Raw genomic sequence first — 20,505 nt, forward strand, 5'->3', positions numbered from 1 at the left:
CTGGCAATGGTGAAGTCGCATATTGTCAATTTGATATTCTATGAGTGCAGCGCCCCTATTGTCAGTTTGACTTCCTACAAGTACAATATTTGTATATATGTGGGGTAGGACCATTGTGCTAGCCAAGCGAAGTAGATTAGGCTTGCATTCTTAAAACTGAAGCAGCTGTAGACCTTAGGTAAGGGGAAGGGGAGAGATTTGGCCCTCGAGAACCAGTGGGTCTTCTCACATGCTCACCAAATATAAAAGGGACATTTGTTGCACTAGTCTATCCTCAATATGGACTCTAGAATGCAGTGAAAAGAAAAAGCTAACAATTATTTTATAACCAGTATATTCTTCATTGGGTTTATGCCCTTTATTAAGTTAGCATTTAGATAACACGTTAAAAAAATGATTTTTACTAAAACATGGTTTTATAAAAAGATTTGTTAATGTGTTCTTGAAAACATAGTTTGTATGTTTAGGTGGGCATGAACACCCAAGTCTAGAGTGAATAACCTTTGGATGGGGGAGAGGGGGGAAGGAGAGGGCGAGGGGAGAAGCGGGGAGAAGCGGGGAGGTTTTCTTTAATCATGTAAAGATGGTGAAAAACAGTGGTTTTTTAAAGACACCATTTTTAGTCCACTCAAACATGCCAAAAATAGGGTTTGGGAGGCAAAAGGACATTATTTTTGCATACAAAACACCATTTTTGTATGCATCTGAACATGCCCTAAACTTCTAACAGCTGCCACTAACTCTTCTTTCAACCATTCTTTCATTGCAGTATAGATGTCTGATGCAGTCAAACACTTTTAGCCTTTGATGGATAATTGTTATGGAGAGGGATGCCTAACTTATTTACCAGTAAGTTCCTCAAACCTAATCATTGCTTCCACAAGTAAATCCATATGATTCATTAAATCAACATCTTATAAAGAGATCTAGATCTTTCCATCCCATTTTGCTGAAGGCATCTTGGTTTTGAGTGTTAAATATGCATCTTTTTGGGTTTCATCACTTATACAGAGAAAAGAAAAAAAAAAGGATGGGACTAACTGACAATGGCCACGAGATTTGCTAGATGACCAAAACTGCCGGCACTCTGAACTTCTCCACTTGTTGCAACGCTCGTCGTCTCTTGCTTGTGGCCAGCAGTTTGTGACATGTTTTGCTTCAGACCTTTACAGGACCTCATGTGGGATCCCAGCTTCTCCGGTTTGAACTTCTTCCCACACTGCCTGAAAAAATTTAAGTAACTATTTATCATCACTCTAATCATATTATTTGAAGGGAGAAGAAAGAAATTAAATAAAACTTTAAATATCAACCAAAAAGCAGTCGGTTCCCTTGTATGTGTTTATATATATATATATATATATATATATATATATATATATATAAACCAAACTATTTTTTCAACCATGAAATCCCCCTCAAAGGAGACAAAGGGTCTCTTTTTGGGAAACTCATTTGTTTCCATTCTTATCTTTCTCTCTGTACTCATTTGAAAAATATTTCAGACTCTAAGGAAAATTGCTTGACTTCTATATTTGCAAGTTAATTTCTACTATATGATATTTGGAATCAATGGGCCACATGATTAGGATCAGGTCTCGTATAAGAGTGAAATCTTACTCAAAGGAGTCAAAGGGTTTCTCATAAGGAAACTCATTTGTTTTTTTTTCCTTCTTTATCTCTCTATCCTCTTTTGAAAAATATTTCTGACTGTTGAAAAGTAGTTTTTCATATTTGCAACTTAATCTCCAACTATCTTGCTGGAATCAATAGTACAAATGATTCATATCAAGTTTTATATGCAACTTAATTTCCACCAATCTTTCTAGCTATCTAGGGTAACCCAATTCACTCATGAAAAATTGAATATTCACTCATGAAAAACTGCATCACCTATTGTGATGGGCAGTTGAAGGAAAAACAAGGAGAAATAAGTGTGAACCAATAATAATTGCAAAATTGTTGTCACCTTTGTCTTCTTGTTTTTCTCTCAATTGCTCTTAATGATAGATCGAACAGCCCTCAGTTGTGTGTGTGTGTGTGTGTCTATGTATATATACATATAGAAGAGTAGCCATAATTTGGTAGATGCGATCTATATATATTTTTTAATGCATAAGAGACTTTGATGATATAACATCAAAATTTGATGAATGATGAACATTCACGATTTTCTTTCAAAGGAAACATAATTCAATTCAGGATTCTTAACAAGAGAAATATGTTATTTGTTTATACCATCAGATACTTGAATATATCAAATCATTCAGATCAGGCCGCACGCAAAACTCGAGGGAACACATTGAGAATATGTATTAAGCAATAATAAGAGTAGTACGGTGCGAACAATTATGAATCATCCAATTAACCTGATTTCATAGTTAACTGAGTCACGAACAACTTTTTTTTTCTTAAAGTGCCAAAGTAACTAATACTTTGAGTTTTGAATAAATAATTTATATTTGGCACCTCGAATATAATATACAAAATTGATTAGACGACCAATTGATATGTATAATCCTCATATTTATTTTCGTCTATCTGCCTGTGTATGGTCCCAACAAAAAAATAGCTACCAAATGTTCTCTGTTGAAACCAATGGATGCGATTAAATTCTTTCAGTGAAAAACCGCACTAAATGTTAATGGTGAAGATCTAAAATTCTTTCATCAAATTAATTAGGTCCGTGCCAAAATTATGTTTCTTCTAGAAAAGTACTAAGAAATAATTTATATGCTTAATGTTGTATTTAAAAAAAGCAATATTCTGATACGAAAGATCAAAATGCCCAAACAAAAAGGCTACATACCATTTCAACATAGACAATATGTACTGAATATGAATCGTTCAATCAATTTAATTATTGGTTGTTAATAAAGTCCTACTTACAAAATTACTTTTTCAGAAAGGTGGATGGAAAGTGGGCCCGGGCACTGGGCTGAGTAACCAAAGGAAACCCTCTACCCAGCCTGACTCAGGCCCGGGCCCAGGCCCAGACCCAGGCCCAAAAATTGGGTATCGGGCTGTACTTGGGCCGGCTTGATAACTTGTCGGGCAGGCCCGGTGGGTCAAACTCAACTTTAGATATATTATTCCAACTCTAATTCATTTTTACGTATAATTATATATATTATTATGATTTATCAAATTTGTATATTGTTTCATATTTAAAAATATATTTTTTTAATGTTAATGGGCCCAGGCTCAAGCCACAGTTATAAGCTGTGGCCCGACCCATTGCTCAGGCCTAAATTAGAAAGTTTATTAGTTTTGGGTGAGCATGAGGGTTATCCCATCACCCGAGTGAGAGCCGAAACCCCTCTTCCCCTTGTCCGTAGGGTTTAGAGTTAGAGTTGCATCGGTACTGAGCAGTGAGATCTCCACATAGAGACCCTTGGTACAGGAGCACAGGCCCCTGTGGGTTGAACCTGAGACAAGTCACATAACTAGCCCGCCCATTCCGCTTAGGGCTAAAGTTCATTACTTTGATATAAAGTAACTTTACAGATAACTCTTTTCCAAATGTCAATGAAGGTTGATCAAATGAAGTAACAGACTACATAGTTATCATATTTGTTTTAGACCAAATCTGGTTTCTACTATTGCAATGTACTGATTTGGTTTAGTAGACTTGGCATTTGAACAGCTGAATCTATCAATTCATTGGTGACTGGAGACAAATTGCCAACAATGCAATCACATCTTAGAGGCTCAAACAGATGTTTCTCGCTTAGCTGCAAAATACAAATAGTAATACTAATGAATATATCTTCTGCCGGATATTGTTTGGATGGCTAAAAATTTTAGTCAATTGCTTATCTATCAGGAACTGTTCAAAATTATTATAAGCTATCCCTAACCAATGAACCATTGCTATTTAATGATGGTTTCAAATTTTTTTAATCATCTCACAATATCAGCAACTTTATCAGCCGGTTGATTATATATACATAATATAGTATAGTTTTTAATATCTAATCTTCTAGATATGATCTTAAGAAAAAGTTGATGGGAAACATATATTAAGTTAATCATTTTTTAAAAATAAAGTATATATTTTATAATATGCAAAATTGAATGGCTCATTAGCATCTCGATTTTGAATATGGAGATATCCCCATATTTCATAAAAACAACTTAAACTAAAGTATGTTTGCTATCAAATAGTTCAAATTGTTCTTATATAGAGAGTGGAAAGAATCCGTTTAGTATATTTTTGGACACATCCAACATCCATGTAACTAACGTTATTTTTTAAGGGGGAAAAAGGTTGAAAACCACCAAACCCTTCGTAAATTGTTGACGGACATAATTTAATGGTTGTGCTTATTCCATGAGTTGTCAATAATTCCTTAAATAGTTTCATTCAACGCGCTTAATTCTTTGAAAGTCTAGAAGGGGACATAAATTAATATATAAAGTCAACGTTCACTATATTCAAATTAATCCTTGCCAATGGCGTCATGAAAAAAGTTTTTAAATATTTTACTAGAATATTAGCTCGTCAATCAATTGTTTAGTTGGTAGATCATAAATATCTTGCGTCATCGTCGATCAATACTTTTTCATTTTTCTTTTCTAATGTCAACTTTAAATTATAAAACGATTGGGTCTGATAGCGATCAGCCTCCTATTCAAATGTTAGGACCGTCAACTCTCTATGCCTAGAAATTTACTATTCTTTGTCCAAATGCTAATGTTTTTACATTTAGCTTTCAATGCTAAGCAAAAAATTCATGTCATCCCCTTTATTTGACAGTTCTCATGTAAATTGTAGTATTTTTATAACATTTATAAAAATATGTCTCTGTTTTAAAATTATGGGCAAATATTAGGTTCGTAAGCAATTTTTTTTGCTCCAGATATTTCTAGGACTTGGCTTTTAGCACAGCCCAGTCAAATAAGAAGTCAGATGCCGATTGGGGTACAACCCCACTGCCTACAACTAAACTATTTTTGTCTGATTAAAATAAGAAATATATTTTTAATATAATTTAATATATATGTATATATATAAATATACCAATTATATATAAACATATATATGTTTAAACAAAGTATAAAACAAGTTATTAGGCTGACTTCGGTCTGCCCACTGCCCAATTTTAAGGCCCGAAATAAACATGAGTTAGGCAAGAAAAGAGATACCTGCCGGAGACCTGGTTTGTAGGCAACAGTGGTCCATCAGGTTATATACTCTGTTTCCCACAGCAAAGGCTGTTATCCAAAACCATCCTTTTTACCTTTTAATTAGTCACTTAACCTAGCAACTATGTGTTTACTTTTATTTATTTCTTCTTTCAATACTTTAATTATATGAAGTAATTAAAACAAGTGGGATCAGCTTAAAGGAGCTTACTTACCTGACCGTAAGTTCGCTTACTCAATTTAAATGGGTCAAGCCAGAACACAGCTCAACTCTAAGCTCGTACAATATTTAAAGTTTAATCGAACTACATATTGAGCTCACATGGTAAGTGTTCTCAGTTTTAGCTGAGCCCACTTTATGGCAAGCAAACTAAATTCATGGACTCGATCCGACATCAAGTTGACAAAGCACCCACATTACACAGAGGGGCTCGACAGGACGGATTGACTCTGCAATTCCAAGTGCTTATATGCACCGTTCGGAGTAAAAAGAAATTGGTCAGTATACCTTAAAAATACAAAGGGTTAAAAGAAAGGGGAAAAAGTGAAAAGTCTAAAGAATATATATATTTTTTGAAAAATCTCTAAAATACCAAACTTCTTCCCTTTTTTTTTTTAACGTATATATCAGCTGTGTGGTGCACTCACCCTCCAGGGGCAGAGCCAATTTTTTTATGAAGAGATCAAATTATAATTTCAAAATTTTAACAAGAGCCAAAATATAATTTTTTTAAATTTTTATACAAGATAAATGAATTTTTTAAATATATATATATATATATATATTAATTTTGAGATGAAAGGTGGTGGGGGGTGGGGCTCTAAGCCCCTCGACCGAACACATATTGGGTGAGCTCGCCACTTTGTTTAATCTTCTATTTTATCTTCATAAGTTGGTTCTTTTTCATTCTTTTCAAGGGCGTTCGGCACCCGAATATGTTTGGGCTTAAATATTTAACCAGCTTCGCAATTTATGCCTGGGAATTTTTTCAAAATGACAAGGCAAGGTTTGTGCTTCACGATAGAGAGACCATACAGGATGAAATGCAGAAGGGAAACTGAGAAGTATCTTACGAGCACGTTGGTTCGGGGCGAGGTCGGTAATCTTCTGAGAAGGAAGACTTCTGATTCTTGCCGGCCCCCGTTCTCTTTTTTCGGGCGCTCTCGTCGCTTTTCCTGTCAAAGCAGCAAACGGTGTCAATAACTTTTTAATATATATATATATATATATATATATATATATATATATATATATAGAGAGAGAGAGAGAGAGAGAGAGAGAGAGAGAGAAAGAGAGAAAGTTGGTAAAAAAAAACCATACTAGGTAAATGACAAAAACTAGACCTATTAAAATTAATTATTAAAATATTGTGTTTGCAATCTGTAAGGTTATAGATATAATTTTAAAAGTAATTATGTGATAAACATATATTAACTTAGTCAATTTCTTACATCAATAATGTTTTTTAATAACAAAAAATAAATGACTCTTATAACATCAAAATTGTGGATAAGTTTGACTTTTTTTTGACAAAAATTATCTGAATTAAAGCACCATTTACATTAAATTAGTGTTTATAAACATATTAAAAGGTTCACATTTTGTTTATAACACTTTTAATACACTTTATTCAAGCATTGTTAAAGCAACCTGATCTTAAAGTGTGATTTGATGTAAAACATACATTAAGTCCATCAGCTTTTGAGTTTAGCAATTCACTCAGTTTCCTGTATATAAAAAAGAAATTGTATAACTTGGAGAACTTAGGTGTTTGATTACTTGGGATTTCAAATCCATTCATTTGATTTGGATCTGATATGACAAAAGATCCAATGTAAAATCTTTGGTTCATTAAACTAGGGATATTACTTCAACCTAAAATTGATACTTAAAAGATCCGTATGTTCTTCTTTGCATTGAAAAAATGTGGGATTTAAGATTAAAAAAGAAGTTTTGCTGTTAAACCCACTATTGAAGTTCTCAAATCCAAGGCTATCAATTAAAACTGAAACTATTGAAATTATAAACATAAAAATGCTTTTCAACTGGTTATCTATTACGAATAACCTTTTGTTAAGTTGGCATGTATTGATCAATCAGATTTTTTTCATGCGCAATATATATATGTGTGTAAACTAGTGAATTGTGACTCTAATTATTCAGAATTACTCAACCATCTAATCAGGATTGTATTTCTAATGTCATCACTTTTTTTTTCATTTTTTTTTAACCATTTTATCATGATGAATCACATGGTCTGGTTAGATGATTGGGTGATATATATATATATATATATAGAGAGAGAGAGAGAGAGAGAGAGAGAGAGAGTGAGAGAGAGGATTATAAAACAATGTGAGTAAGTATTTAAATTTATGCAAAATATCAATGTATAGACCGAGTAAACATTAGTACAAGGATGAAACCGCCAAGCGTATGAATATTACAAAATATAAAAAAAAGGGGGAGAAGAGAGAGATTACCAGGTATTGCCGCCGGCATTTTGGTTCCAAGTTGAGCTACCAGACGTGCCGCGTTTGGCGCTAGAGACCTCCATTCTGGCGACGTTGTTCTCATTGACGGCCACGTCTTTCTCTTCTCTGCACGCAGAGGAAATCTTGCTGCCGCCATGAGCATGCGTCACCGTGGAGTCCTTCGTCTCCACAGCGCGACAGGTGAGCAAGTTCTTCAGGAACCGAGAATATGCTGCACCAGAGGCGGCGCCACCGGACGAGCAACCATTCCTCCTACGGCGCGAGCTGCCGCTCTTCGTCCTCCTCCCCCTCCCCTCGGCCGATCCATGCCCTCTTCCTTCTTCCTTCTGATCTGTTATTTTCTGCCGTTCCCCATCTGCACCGCCTTCTTCCATGAGGATCTCTTCATGATTCTCTTGCCTCGACTGATCCGTCGATCGAGCCTTTGAGCGGCGCGTGCTTGTCTGCATTACCACCATTGAATCATGATTGTCTTCGTCATCATCGTTTTGAATGGTTGATGAGTCTGATAACGAATCGATGGTCCTAGCAGATGCTGCTCTAGACTGTCTCCCCATCGACGCAATGCCAAATGGGTTCACGTTGTCGCTGTTCATGGAATTGACGGCGCTCAGGTGTCCGTGGCCGTCTTGGTGCCTCTTGCTTGCTAATGATTCGCACCTCATTTCGTCTGCCGATACATCTGATCCGGCGACCTGGGATGATCTTCTGCTCCCGCTCGGTCCCACCTCCATACTCGGATGTTCATGAGTAGTACTGTGCCCATTATCAGATGGGCAGACCTTAGGTGTGATCATGGTGTTCTCTGCAACAACCGGTTCAGAAGCTATCATGTTTATAGGGGCAATCTCTCTCTCTCTCTCTCTCTCTCTCTCTCTCTCTCTCTCTCTCTCTCTTTTGAGTTCTTGCACATTGAGAGCTCATATTTCTGCATTTTCTGAAGCAAATCAGAATCTGCACATGAATTGGACATGGTAAATAATAATATTCATATTGTACTAGACCTTAAATCATTTCTGAAACCAAAAGAAAATTGTCCTTTCCTTTTCACATTGGGAAGAAATTGCACATACATCTCGAATTTCTTTTGTTCAATAATTGATCTCAGCCAAAAGGAACCATGAATATGATGATTCCATTCATGTGGTCTGATTAATATCAAGCCAAGGAAGGATCTGCACTAATATTTTTGCTCTTTCGTCAAAGAGTTCATTTTAATATTATCAGGATCTTTAATCAAAACAGCAACTGATTTAGCAGTTCCTCTTTGAGGGCATGTCTGTGTGGGCAGGCACTTGCGTGCCTGTGTGGTTGATAGAATTGTGAGCCTTGATTTGAAGGCCAATCAGTTTGCAACACCTGATTATGCACGTGCTCTTAGCTTTTTCATATACAATCAAGTTTTCCTTGTAAGGCATATAGTGGCCGGTGGTTAGAGTGCCCTCTTTATCACCCTATAAAGGCACCCACTTTGTACTGTGACACCCACTCAAATGTTGTATTCTTGATAAGGAGAGAGTACTCAATTAGCTACTCTGTTCGAGACTGCTATAACCCCCATTGACATGGTGATCCTGATCAATTGCCAGATATTTTGCCTTTTTGGAGGGTACCCACATGGCTATTTCATCTTTGGAGGGTTCATTTTCTTCCAAAAGAGAAGAACATTAAACAAAGCAAAACAAAATATAGTGTTGTAGAGGATATAGACTGTAGGGAAGCATGATATCATCTGTGGGACTTTGGCCCAAAAATGTAGTGAACTCTTACCAGGTGATGAGGCTGCAGGAATCTCCGATCCCTTGAGTACGTACTCGTTATCAGATAGGGCGGCGATCAGGTCATCGTCGTGCAAGTCTTGCCAGATATAACCTGTCTTGTACCTCCTACATGGATTTGAGGGCAGCAAATGTTTCGAATGAGAACCAGCAGAGAAATTAATCCACCACGGATGATCAGCAAAGAATGTTCGCCAGTGAGAAGATTGTACGAATGAAAGGAGAGAATAAGATAATTAATGTTTTCAACATTTCCAAACACAAGAAAATTTTCCATATTGTGCTCAAGAATGAGTAACATTAATGCGTTCTTCATTTGAGGAGATGGGGAAATCTTCAACATGAGAATTTTTCCATAAAGTTAAGAAATATAAAAAATTTATCTCAAACTTTCATGAAAAAACCATACAAGGTTTCATCTCTTACGAGTGCTCCATGACCAGGATCATCACCTTTTATTAGACCAGGAGAAAGAGTTGGGCATGTCCTTCCCCCTCACGTCCGAGAGCCATTTCTTGACATCTGCAGAAACGCCAACAGCAAAATGGCCAAACATCACAAGATCGAACCTCATAGTTCTACCATCTCGATTCATGAACAGATTATTCAGCTAGAAATGAGGCTCAGAAACTCTGTTCTGTCTCGTGATTCTACCATCTTGTGAAGAAACCAGACATGAGATCATGCCCACATCAAATTTTGTCAACCAGCTGCAACAGGATCGTTCTTACCTTTCAACCTAACTCCATTGCTGGAAATGGGGGGTTGGATGCGAATGAGATGAGGATGTTCAACCCTCCCTTTCCTGCTCAAGAAATAAACGACATGGATGTTCCTCCCCGCCTGATCACCGTTCAATCTACCACCACCTACTGCCTCCTCCTGATCAATGGCGAACGGCTGTCTCTCCATCAAAACCAATCCCTTTGGGCTATGCTACTCACCTCTTAGACCTCCCAAAGTCTGCAAATACGTAACGTAGAAGAAGAAGATAACTCGAAAGAAGCTAGAGAGAGAAGCATTGTTTCCTTTTTCTTCTCTCTCTCTTTCTCTCCTTATATGAGAAATTTATGCTGTTAATGATAAAAGTTGACCGTTTCACCGCCTGACGCTGATGTTGCCTCCTCCTTTCGCGCTGGGAACGATTGCACCCCTTGAATTCCTCCAGCACAAACCACTCCGCCTAGATCATTTATCTTTCTTGCCTGGGAAAAATTTCCTTTCTTTTGGGGTCGCTTCTCTTTTTACTGCAATTCTCAAATGGACACCCGAAGTTTTTTATTTATAGACTGCTGCCTGGTAGCATTACAACTTTTTTTTAACCTTTGGGTGAGCAAAAGGAAAGCCCACTTTTGTAAAAATGGTTGTTGGGAGACTGACAAAGAGATCTAAATTCCTTATATTATTCATCCCAAAATTTGTTAGTTAAAACCCAGTTGAGCAGGACACCATGAGAGTCATTGGAGTGCCAACCTGACCCACTCACATGTTGTGATTGTATAAGAGAGAATACCTGAACAATTCAGTTCGAGTACCCTAACCTTAATTTCTAGTTGACTAGATTGCAAAGAATACGTTCACTTAAATTTAGTTTTTTTTTTTTTTATGTTCCTTTCAAAGCCTTTTAGTTTTATTAAGTTAAACCAATATATTTTCAAACTTGTCAAAAATGATTTGGAGGCTTTTGAATGGCAATTTTAATTAGACGTCTCTTTGTTTAAGATGTTAGGTTTCAATCTATAGTCGTTGTCACACTCTTGTGTGTTACACCTTTGAGTTGTAAACGACAACTAGCACAATACTTGAGTTGAAAGATGTACCATAAGTTCAACTAGCTCAAAACCATAAAAGTATAGCTTTGGGGGTTTTACACCATGAGCAGCATCCCTAAACAAACATTGAGAAAAAGATATTCCAGAATAAGTGTTTAGCCGTTTCAAGAAAAATTCACAAATATGAAGCCTTTTTTGGGAAATTGAGACAAAGAGTTGCATTTATATAAATGACAACTTATCCTCTCTCTTTCCTTACGTGCACCACCTACAATTACCGGAAGACTTGCTTTCCTTTGCTTAATGGCTTCTCCTTGCTTTCCTTTGTGTTATCTTCTTCGCTTCACTGATCGATCGTAAACTATAGCAACATTTCACCACCAATATGCATGATTACCCTAAAGTGACCCTCTTTTTTGTAGTATAAAGGGTTGATGCCCTTAACACTTGAATTGAGGACTGGCCACATGTGTTGTGCTGCTGCACCAACCTCCTCATGGTTAACTCAAGTTGGCCATCTGACGCCAATTTTAACAACAGTATCTTACTCGCTACTGAAACACATCTAATCTAGAAAATAATGATGAACAAATTAATTAATTAATTAGATATTGGTCCCTAGCAGTATGATGAAACAACAAGAGCGACGTACCAGATGTTAGTAATCATGCATTGGGACTAACTTGACAAAATTAACCCCTTCTCAACAGAACCCCAGCAGGTCATCATCATCCCACTTAAAGACAAGTGCGTCCCGCCAGACAACTAATTAATGAAAATGGCTTACAATGCATGTTTGGTGGCCCATCTAATTTGGAATTTCTCCACGGAAATAAGATTAGTTAGTGCAAATTAAAATTTTACAAATGTCATATACTCCTTTATTTCTTGGAGAAATTTTGGTTATTTATCATGCTTGTGGGAAAGAGAATTGAAGACCAAAATGTGTATGATCTGAGGTCAAGGCAATGCATTTCGGAAAGGACAGCCGATATATATATATAGAATTTCTCTCTCTCTCTCTCTCTCTCTTTATATATATATATATATATATATATCGGCTGTTGAATGTTGTAGGATAGTTAAGCACTTAAAAATTGTGGCGAAATGCACCATAAACTGTTGTTAAAATCACCATAATTGTCAGTATAACATAAAATGTTTCTAATGCTTCCATTTCGTTAAGTTTTCAGTGCCAATTTTCAAATATTTGACCATCCAGTAACATGTAGCAGCTGGTTGACTACTCACACATGCAGCTCTATAAAAGATACCCAGATAGACTGATGGCCGAAGGAATCCAATAACACTATTTATAGAGAAATTGAAATCAGTGGCTACGTTTGTGGCTAGATGGTTATTTTTTGTTTAATGTCACTAAAAATGGTCACAAAATAAGCATTTGCACTGGCCAACTACTTAATCATGGTTTTTAGCAACAGAAGATATCTATTGCCATAGCTTTTAGCGTCATAAAATAAAAAAATAGCCATATGATCACAAAGGTGGACAGCTGGTTTCAATTATATATATATATATATATATATTATGTACTTTTTCACATTGCTATATCGTAATCACCAGAATTGTCAGCATGCTTCGAAACAGCTCGCACGGTAGAGGAAAAATACCGACGACTGCACATCACCAGCAAGAACTGGTCTAATGCCAAAATCGTTCAGCGATGTCAGATGAAAGCAGGAACTCTTCCTTATGCAGCGAGTAGGACCAAGAAGAGCAACCTACCTCGATAGGTTGTGAGACATCTAACGTCCAAGCAAACAAGGGAAAAGTAGCGTCAGGGCATCTGCTTTCATTGCCATCGCCCATGGGCACTAAGGCATAATTCCTCCTCCTAACGAAGAAGAAGAATCTCCCACTGCCGAAGATACCACAGCCCATGCAAAAGAGGCACCACTAGAGATCTCCCTGCATGCGCTTGCAGGGGATGAGGTTCCCCAATTTTTGAGGATTGAAGGGTGACTGCGTGGTAGAAAGGTAAGTGTGTTGATCGACATTGGATCAACACACAACTTCATTTGTGAGAAATCCGCCTGTGCTTTGGGTGCAGTGTGGAGACGCAGCCCATTTTCAATGTGGTAGTTGGGGAAGGTAGGAGCCAACTTGGTCTTGGGCATCCAATGGTTGCCCAACATTGGAAAAGTGGTTTGGGATTTTGTTGGCATGAAGGGTTCCACGGGCTATGAGAGGAGAGATGAACACTAACGGCAGCTCCTAGGCCAAGAAAAATCAGCCATGCGTCTACTCAAAGGACCTGTAGCTACTTTTCTGCTACTTTTCAAACATGAGACCAGTGAACCCCGACCACAGTGGACAGACCCCTGTATCCCAGCCCTGGATGGCCAACTCCTGGCGACATGATCATCACATAGGATTACAACAAGGGAGGAACCGGTGAAATCTAGGCCTTACTGCTACAGTTGAACGCAGAAGGAAGAGATGCTGGAATAAGAGGTCATTCAATCAAGTAGGAGCCCTGTTGCATCCCCTGCCCTATTGGCCAAGAAGAAGGACAATATCTGGCAGTTTTGTATTGATGACTGTGCTTTGAATGCTATCACCATTAAGGACTGGTATCCCATCCCTGTGGTGGAGGAATGGAGGAACTGCTGGATGGACTGGGGGGAGCATTTCTCTTTTCTAAACTAGATTTGCGCTCCGATTACCTTCAAATCAGGGTAGCAGTAGAGGGCAACCCCAAAACTGTCGTTTATACTCACGATAGACACTATGAGTTTCCAATCACCTTTCAATCACTGATGAACGACCCGTTTTGTCCTCATATGTGACACTTTGTTTGAGTGTTTTTCGATGATATCCTCGTTTATAGCTTATAGCAGGGACAAGGCAAACCACATACAACACTTATGAACTGTGCTCAATGTTTTACATCAGAACCAGCTTCACATTAAGACCTCTAAATGTTTAGCTTCACATTAAGATCTCTAAATGCTCATTCAGAATGAGGCAGATCTCATACCTAGGCCACGTAATCAGTCAGGGTAGAGTTAGCATGGAAGGAGAAAAAATTGAGGCCGTAAAGGAATGCAGAACACCCAAATCAGTGAGAGAACTGTGTGCATTCTTGGGCTTCACGGGATATTAGTTTGTCCACGGATATGGCACAATAGCTGCACTCCTTACTAAGATGACAAATAAATGAAAATTTGCGTGGACTGAGAAGGCATATCAAGCGTTCCAATAGTTTAAACAGGCTGTCACCACTGCGCCTATATTACAATTACCCAACTTCTAACAACCATTCATTGTGGAATCGAATATGTCAAACCAGGCATGGGTGCTATCTTGAGTGAAAACAGCCACTCAATAGCCTATTTCAATAAAGCCATGGGCATCACCTTCAGCAGGCCAGCCTATGGAAGGGAGTTGATTGCCGTTGTCCTTGCCGTCCTCAAGTGGAAGCATTACCTCTTGGGATAGCAATTCGTGGTGCTAACTGACCATCAAAGGCTCAATTATTGCCTACAATAACCAGTGCCTGATACCGACACTGCAGAAATGGCTTCTCAAGTTAATAGGCTTCGACTTTGATGTACACTTCTGTAAGGAAAAAGAAAATGCTGCAGCCGACAGCCTCTCTAGGTCAGTACCACCACCGATGCCCAACCTGCTAACTCTGTCTCAAATGCAGGTTCAACTATACGATCATATCCTACGAGCACATCAAAGTTGTTTCAGTTCAACAACTAAAGACCAGTTAGCAGCCAATCGTCTCAAGGTATACGACTACAAATAGAAATCCCCATATTTGTATCATAGAGTACGCATTTATGTACCAGCAAAAGCATCCTTACCTCAAGTGCTCTTGGAGCACTATCACAATGATAGAGTTGCTAGGCATGAAGGAGTGGAGGCCACTTATAGAAGGATGCACCAAACTTTCTATTGGCTAGGGATGAAGCAATCTGTCAGGAATTTCGTGCTAACCTGCAATGTCTGCCAAAAGAACAAATACAAAACTATGAGGCTAGCTAGACTGCTACAGCTCCTTCCCACACCTGAGCTCATATGGGATGATATCCCTATGGATTTTGCATAATAACTAACCTCGTCTAGAGGCAAATTAGTCAAATTGTTGTGGTAAACTGCCTCTCAAAATACGCCCATTTTGTAGCCCTGTCTCATCCTTATACCTCCAAGACTGGCGACTGCTTTCCAAGAAAACGTGGGAAAACTTCATGGAATGCCACAGACAATAACTAGTAAGAGGGACACCATTTTCTTCAGCAACTTTTGGAAGGAGTATTTTCGCATGCAGGGCATAACATTGCATATGAGCACCACCCATCACTCACAGACTATGGGCAAACAGAGGTCGTAAAGCTTTGTCTTGAAACATACTTGTGATGTTTTGTAGGTCAGAAACCCCGATTGTGGGTAGATTACTTATCATTGGCAGAGTCTTCTTACAATACCAGCTGGCATTCATCCACCAGAACCATCCCTTTTGAAATTGTCTTTGGCAGGCCCCCTCCTGACATTCGTTGCTACCAACCAGGGACTGCTAGGGAACAAGAAGTTGATACTCGACTTAGGTGTTGTGATGCAGTCCTTAACGACTTAAAGGAGCACCTAGCAGCAGCTTGCAATCAAGTGGTCCTCCAATACGACCGCAGATATCACGAGCCACACTTTGAAGAAGGGGATTAGGTATACTTGCAGAGACCCACTCACGGTGTAGGGTTTCGCCTACCCAAAGGATACAATAAGCTGGCCCCTCGCTACATCAGACCTTATAAGATTATTATGAAGATTGAAACTTTAGTCTATGAACTGCAGCTCCATGAAGGAAGTAACATTCATCCTGTCTTCCAAGTCTCAAAACTGAAGGTTTGCTCCCATCCACCCAATCTGGATGCAGTAGCCTCTCCTTCGATTGTTGAGGACCAGACCACACCTGAACCCTTCAGACGGGCATCCACAAGAATAGTAACAACAATGGTTCCCTACATCACTAAATAACTAATTGAATGAAGTCGCCAGGAAGACATGCTACAACCTGGGAACCTGTGGAGGAGATTGCCAGGCGCTTTCCAAGTTTCACACCTTGAACACAAAGTGTTTCCAAAGGGGCAGATACCGTTAGGTGCAGACCTGACAATGCCTTGTTCATGTCTTTATGTTTTTTGTTTTGTGTTAGTTTTGTTTATGTGCAACACTCACAGGCAGTTCAGGGGTCGGGTCATTAGTTAGGTCATGCAATAAACCCACCCACTTGCACAGATACGTATATGTAGCTCTTAAGGGGAATTTAAACCCTAAGAAATAAATGAGATTACTATCGAAGCTGGGCTTCATGTTACCTGTGTCTTTAAGACAGAACTATAACATAGAGGGAGGCTGATAGCTGCTTGGTAGCTATCACACTCTTACACAAGTCATATGCTACTTTGAGACATTCATTATGAAGTTTTTTATAGTTAGGCTACGCAAGCAGAGTTGCATGTGTTTTACGATTTTATGTATTGATTATAGAACATTATATGACCAAGTTGTGAAAAATAGATACTTTGTTGCAGCTTTATGTTATCTATATGTAGGTACATCTACAAAGAGAGAGGGAGAGAGAGAGAGTCAATCCCAATTCATGTTTTCAGAAGTGTGCATCCCATGCTTCAATGGGTTTAGAAGTGTTCATGTGACAAAGTGGATTAGATTCATCTTTTGCTGTTATTTCCACTTCTTTTGTACCTTTCTATTTTGATGAGATCGGCAATGGAGCTGGCTTATCAGAGAGCTTCCAGAAAACGTGGCACTTGAGCTTTTGGGATTGCACGCTTTTTAAAATTTGGTCAGTCTTTAATCACCCAAGCCATAAGGTTTGTTGGATGCAACATGCATAATAAATATTAGTGGATGCAGCAGTTCATTGAATTCTTGAAGAGCTGCTATAATTGATTGGCTTTCATGTTACATGTCTTATATGTAGATGAAAGGAGTCATTTTGCTAACAAGATCAGGGCTCTTAAACATTTGAAAGCAAAACTACTTGTACTTACAGATCCGCAGAAAGTATCTGATATCACAAAGATTTCTATAGATGGCTGGCATTCGTGACCTTTGGCAGGAAGAGACACAGACAGCTATGTACATCATTAGGTTTGTACGTTTATTATGGAGCTATTTGGTAGTGGCAGGCCTACGGACATTGATGTTGGTTCCTTTTAGATGCATAGTGCTAAGGTCATTCTCAAATGTCCATGCAGTGGTTGTTAACCTGTGGAACTCATCAGACCATCAAATTGTCTTCCATGTTTTCATGTTTAATACTGTTTTCTGATAATCCTGTTCTAGTTGAAAATGGTGAATGTTGATACTAATTGGTTGGTGTTGTTTTGTTCAGGTTTGGGTTACCAAGAGAGAGAGTTAGAAAGTGGGACTTGTTGCCCTGGAGAAGCTGAAGCTTGCAGTTAGTTGGTCATTTTTTTCATCCCCAAGTGTCAGGGTTATTTTTGTAATAGCTGATGCTTGATGCTAGTTAGCTTCTAGCAACAAAGAATGCGTATGGGATCCCTAAAAAGGTGATGCATAATGTATTTAATGTTAATGTTTATCTACTTGTTGTGTTATTGGATGTACATGAGTTGTATCTAAAAGGATTCTACCGTGTTTTATGTACTGTTTTTTTTTTAAATATTGAAGGCTATTTCGTCACGGCTATAGCCATCTATACCGGTGATTTAATCACCGGTATAGTGACTGTACCGACCATTATAGAGCTGCACAACAAGTCGAGTCCCTCTTACTCGAAAAAACTCGGTTCGTGTTCGACTCGTTTACAAATGAGTTGAGTTCGAACTTACAAAGATACTTGAATGATAAACAAGTCGAGTTCAAGTTTCAGGAACTCGACTTGTTTGTACTCGACTCGACTCGCAAATGATTATATAATACTTCCAAAACCGATTCACTGGTTTTAACTTTTAGGGTTTAAAAAAAAACCACAAGTTACACGAGTTAAACACGTTAATGCTTGCACGAGTTAACACCTAAATGAGTTAAACGAGTCAAGTTCGAGCTCAATTTTGTGTAGTCGAGTTTGAGCTTTGCTATAAGGAGCTTGACTCGAGTTCGAGCCGAGCTCAATGTCGAGTTTTTTGAGCCGAGTTGAGCTCGAGCTGGTCAAGCTCGGGCTCGATTCGGCTAGTGTGCAGCCCTACCGGCCAGCACATGTTCACCGTGCGAAAGGCTTAACAACAGAAGCAGTACCGGTGGTCTCAAAGGTGAAAAATTTTGGCTATAGCCCGGGTAATACTGGTGCAAGTTATCCACGGTATAGCCTTGTTTTCCTGTTGTGAATTCTGTGTGATTGAATAAAAATTACTACTAATTAAAACATAAATACTCATTTGAATAATTTTGCAGGACATAAATTAAATTCAACACTCATTGCATTTCTTGGCAACAAACTGGTAAGAGATCCATATAATCCCAGCTGGCTAGCTAGAGAGAGAGAGAGAGAGAGAGAGAGCTCCAGCCTCTACCACTGCAATTATAAAATTTATGGAGTCAGAACCATGCACTTTGGATCTTTTTTACTGTCCGATTCCAAGAGTTCAATGAAACAAACAGAAGCAAGTTTGGATCTAGGCAACTTCAGTGATATTCCATTATGAACCAGAAAAAGATTCCGATCCAGGTCAACCAAACCTTACAATTGGTTTGTCTAGGCAAGTGTCTACTTTCAGGCTGGTAGATCTTAGACTCAAAATAAACTATTATATATTGTCCCTTATTAAATTCTGCTGAATTTTCATGTCAACATTCGTCATTATATTTTTAAACTATGGCAATCCCATGAAGATTATCTGATGCATTTCTGCATGCCTCTTTGTTTTTCAATTTCCTTTGCTAGAACAACAAAACTACAGCCAATCTTTTGAATTGGCTTCCAAAATGAGGACCATTGCTCCTGCCATGTACTGTTTCAATCTCATGCCCAGCAAAATATAGCCTATGTACTCTAGGTGGTACTAACTAGATTTCAACGAATGGGAGAGGTCAACCGATTTATTCACACTAAAAAGGAGGTGAACGTGAACACTGAACAGAGAAGCAAACAGGACGGATCTAAACAGCCAAATGCATTGAAAGTTGGGTCAGAAACTTAAGTTCAATATAAACAGCAAAATGTACAAAATGCGCCCTCATCGTAGATCTGCCTCCTTTGCAGAACTGGGCAGGGCCATAAATATGCACCACATAGACTCAAAGGGGTTGGCACAATAAGAATGAGCCACGGTCATTGTCAGTCAAGCAGTTCGGTTCCTCCTTGTTCAAGCGAAAGTAAGGTGTACCACCCTAGGGTTGGAGAGATGCAACGAAGGAGTTTTACTGCTGCTCCTACAAGGGTTCGGGTCTGGTATTTCTTTTTCACTATTGCACCACCAGTTCACCAAGTTCATCACGTTCAGGAAAATTATTGCAAAGTCGACCCGCTGTTCCAATGATCAGCTTCGTTCCAACTGGGGCACATTACCTTTTACTTTTTTTTTGGCGTTTATCATTTTTTCAAGGGTAATATTGTCATTGGAAAAAATGTAAAAATCCATTGACTTTTTTGAGGAAGATCTTTAAATTGATTGAAAATATTATGAGGCCCTCTAAAATTTGTAAAATACATAGACGCTGGTCCTATGCAGGTACCAACTAAATTATGATTCCATTAGTCCACGCTGCTCCACTTTTAAATGCCTCTTTGGGCTAATGGCATTTTCCCAATATCACGAACCCCTTGCAATTTGTTAGGGATACTTCTGATGTCGAGAGCTCCTCAAAGTGGAGCTCGGATCTCTTTTTCCCTCCTGACGAGCGTAGGAAGACAGCTACTGTGTATTTAATTAGAGTTGGCACAACAAACAAGGCAAGGGCTGGTATGCAACTTTGAGGCACCAAATCTTAATACCCTAAAAAGGTGAGGGCTTCAGTTCCTATCTGATCTGTAGAATGAAATAAATATTTTTCCTGTTCACCCAGAATTACCACACTTATAACTCATTCCCTTTTCATTCTCATAAAAACTGAGCATGCTTATCGATGATCCACTGCAACTGAAGGGTAGGTCAAATTTTTTCTTGTCATCTTCAATTGCGTAAATGGGCAACCACTAGGAACAACCTTTGATGGGGCAAATAAATCAAGGAATGGAGTTTGCTAGTTCTCTCTCGAAGAATAACTGTCATCCCTTGCCTACCGCAGGAACAGCATGTCACGATCCCACAAGCTTTAGCAGCTTTGATGGCTCTGATATTAACCACTTCAGGTGAGAATAT

General features: G+C 38.5%; 1 protein-coding gene across 1 annotated transcript; it reads right to left on the reverse strand.

Annotated features, from left to right (window-relative positions):
- Positions 1-871: 871 nt before the first annotated feature.
- Positions 872-10,463, reverse strand: LOC116244904 (protein SOSEKI 1). The gene is made up of 6 exons (XM_031616712.2): positions 10,151-10,463; positions 9,872-9,941; positions 9,412-9,527; positions 7,630-8,446; positions 6,223-6,324; positions 872-1,223 (listed from the first exon to the last, which is right to left on the reverse strand). Exons 1-6 carry the CDS (start codon positions 10,329-10,331, stop codon positions 1,037-1,039), a joined length of 1,473 nt encoding a protein of 490 aa, XP_031472572.1. The 5' UTR covers positions 10,332-10,463; the 3' UTR covers positions 872-1,036.
- Positions 10,464-20,505: the final 10,042 nt, after the last annotated feature.

The sequence above is a fragment of the Nymphaea colorata genome, chromosome 1 (genome assembly GCF_008831285.2).
Source record: "Nymphaea colorata isolate Beijing-Zhang1983 chromosome 1, ASM883128v2, whole genome shotgun sequence".
In the NCBI taxonomy this organism is placed as follows: Eukaryota; Viridiplantae; Streptophyta; class Magnoliopsida; order Nymphaeales; family Nymphaeaceae; genus Nymphaea; species Nymphaea colorata.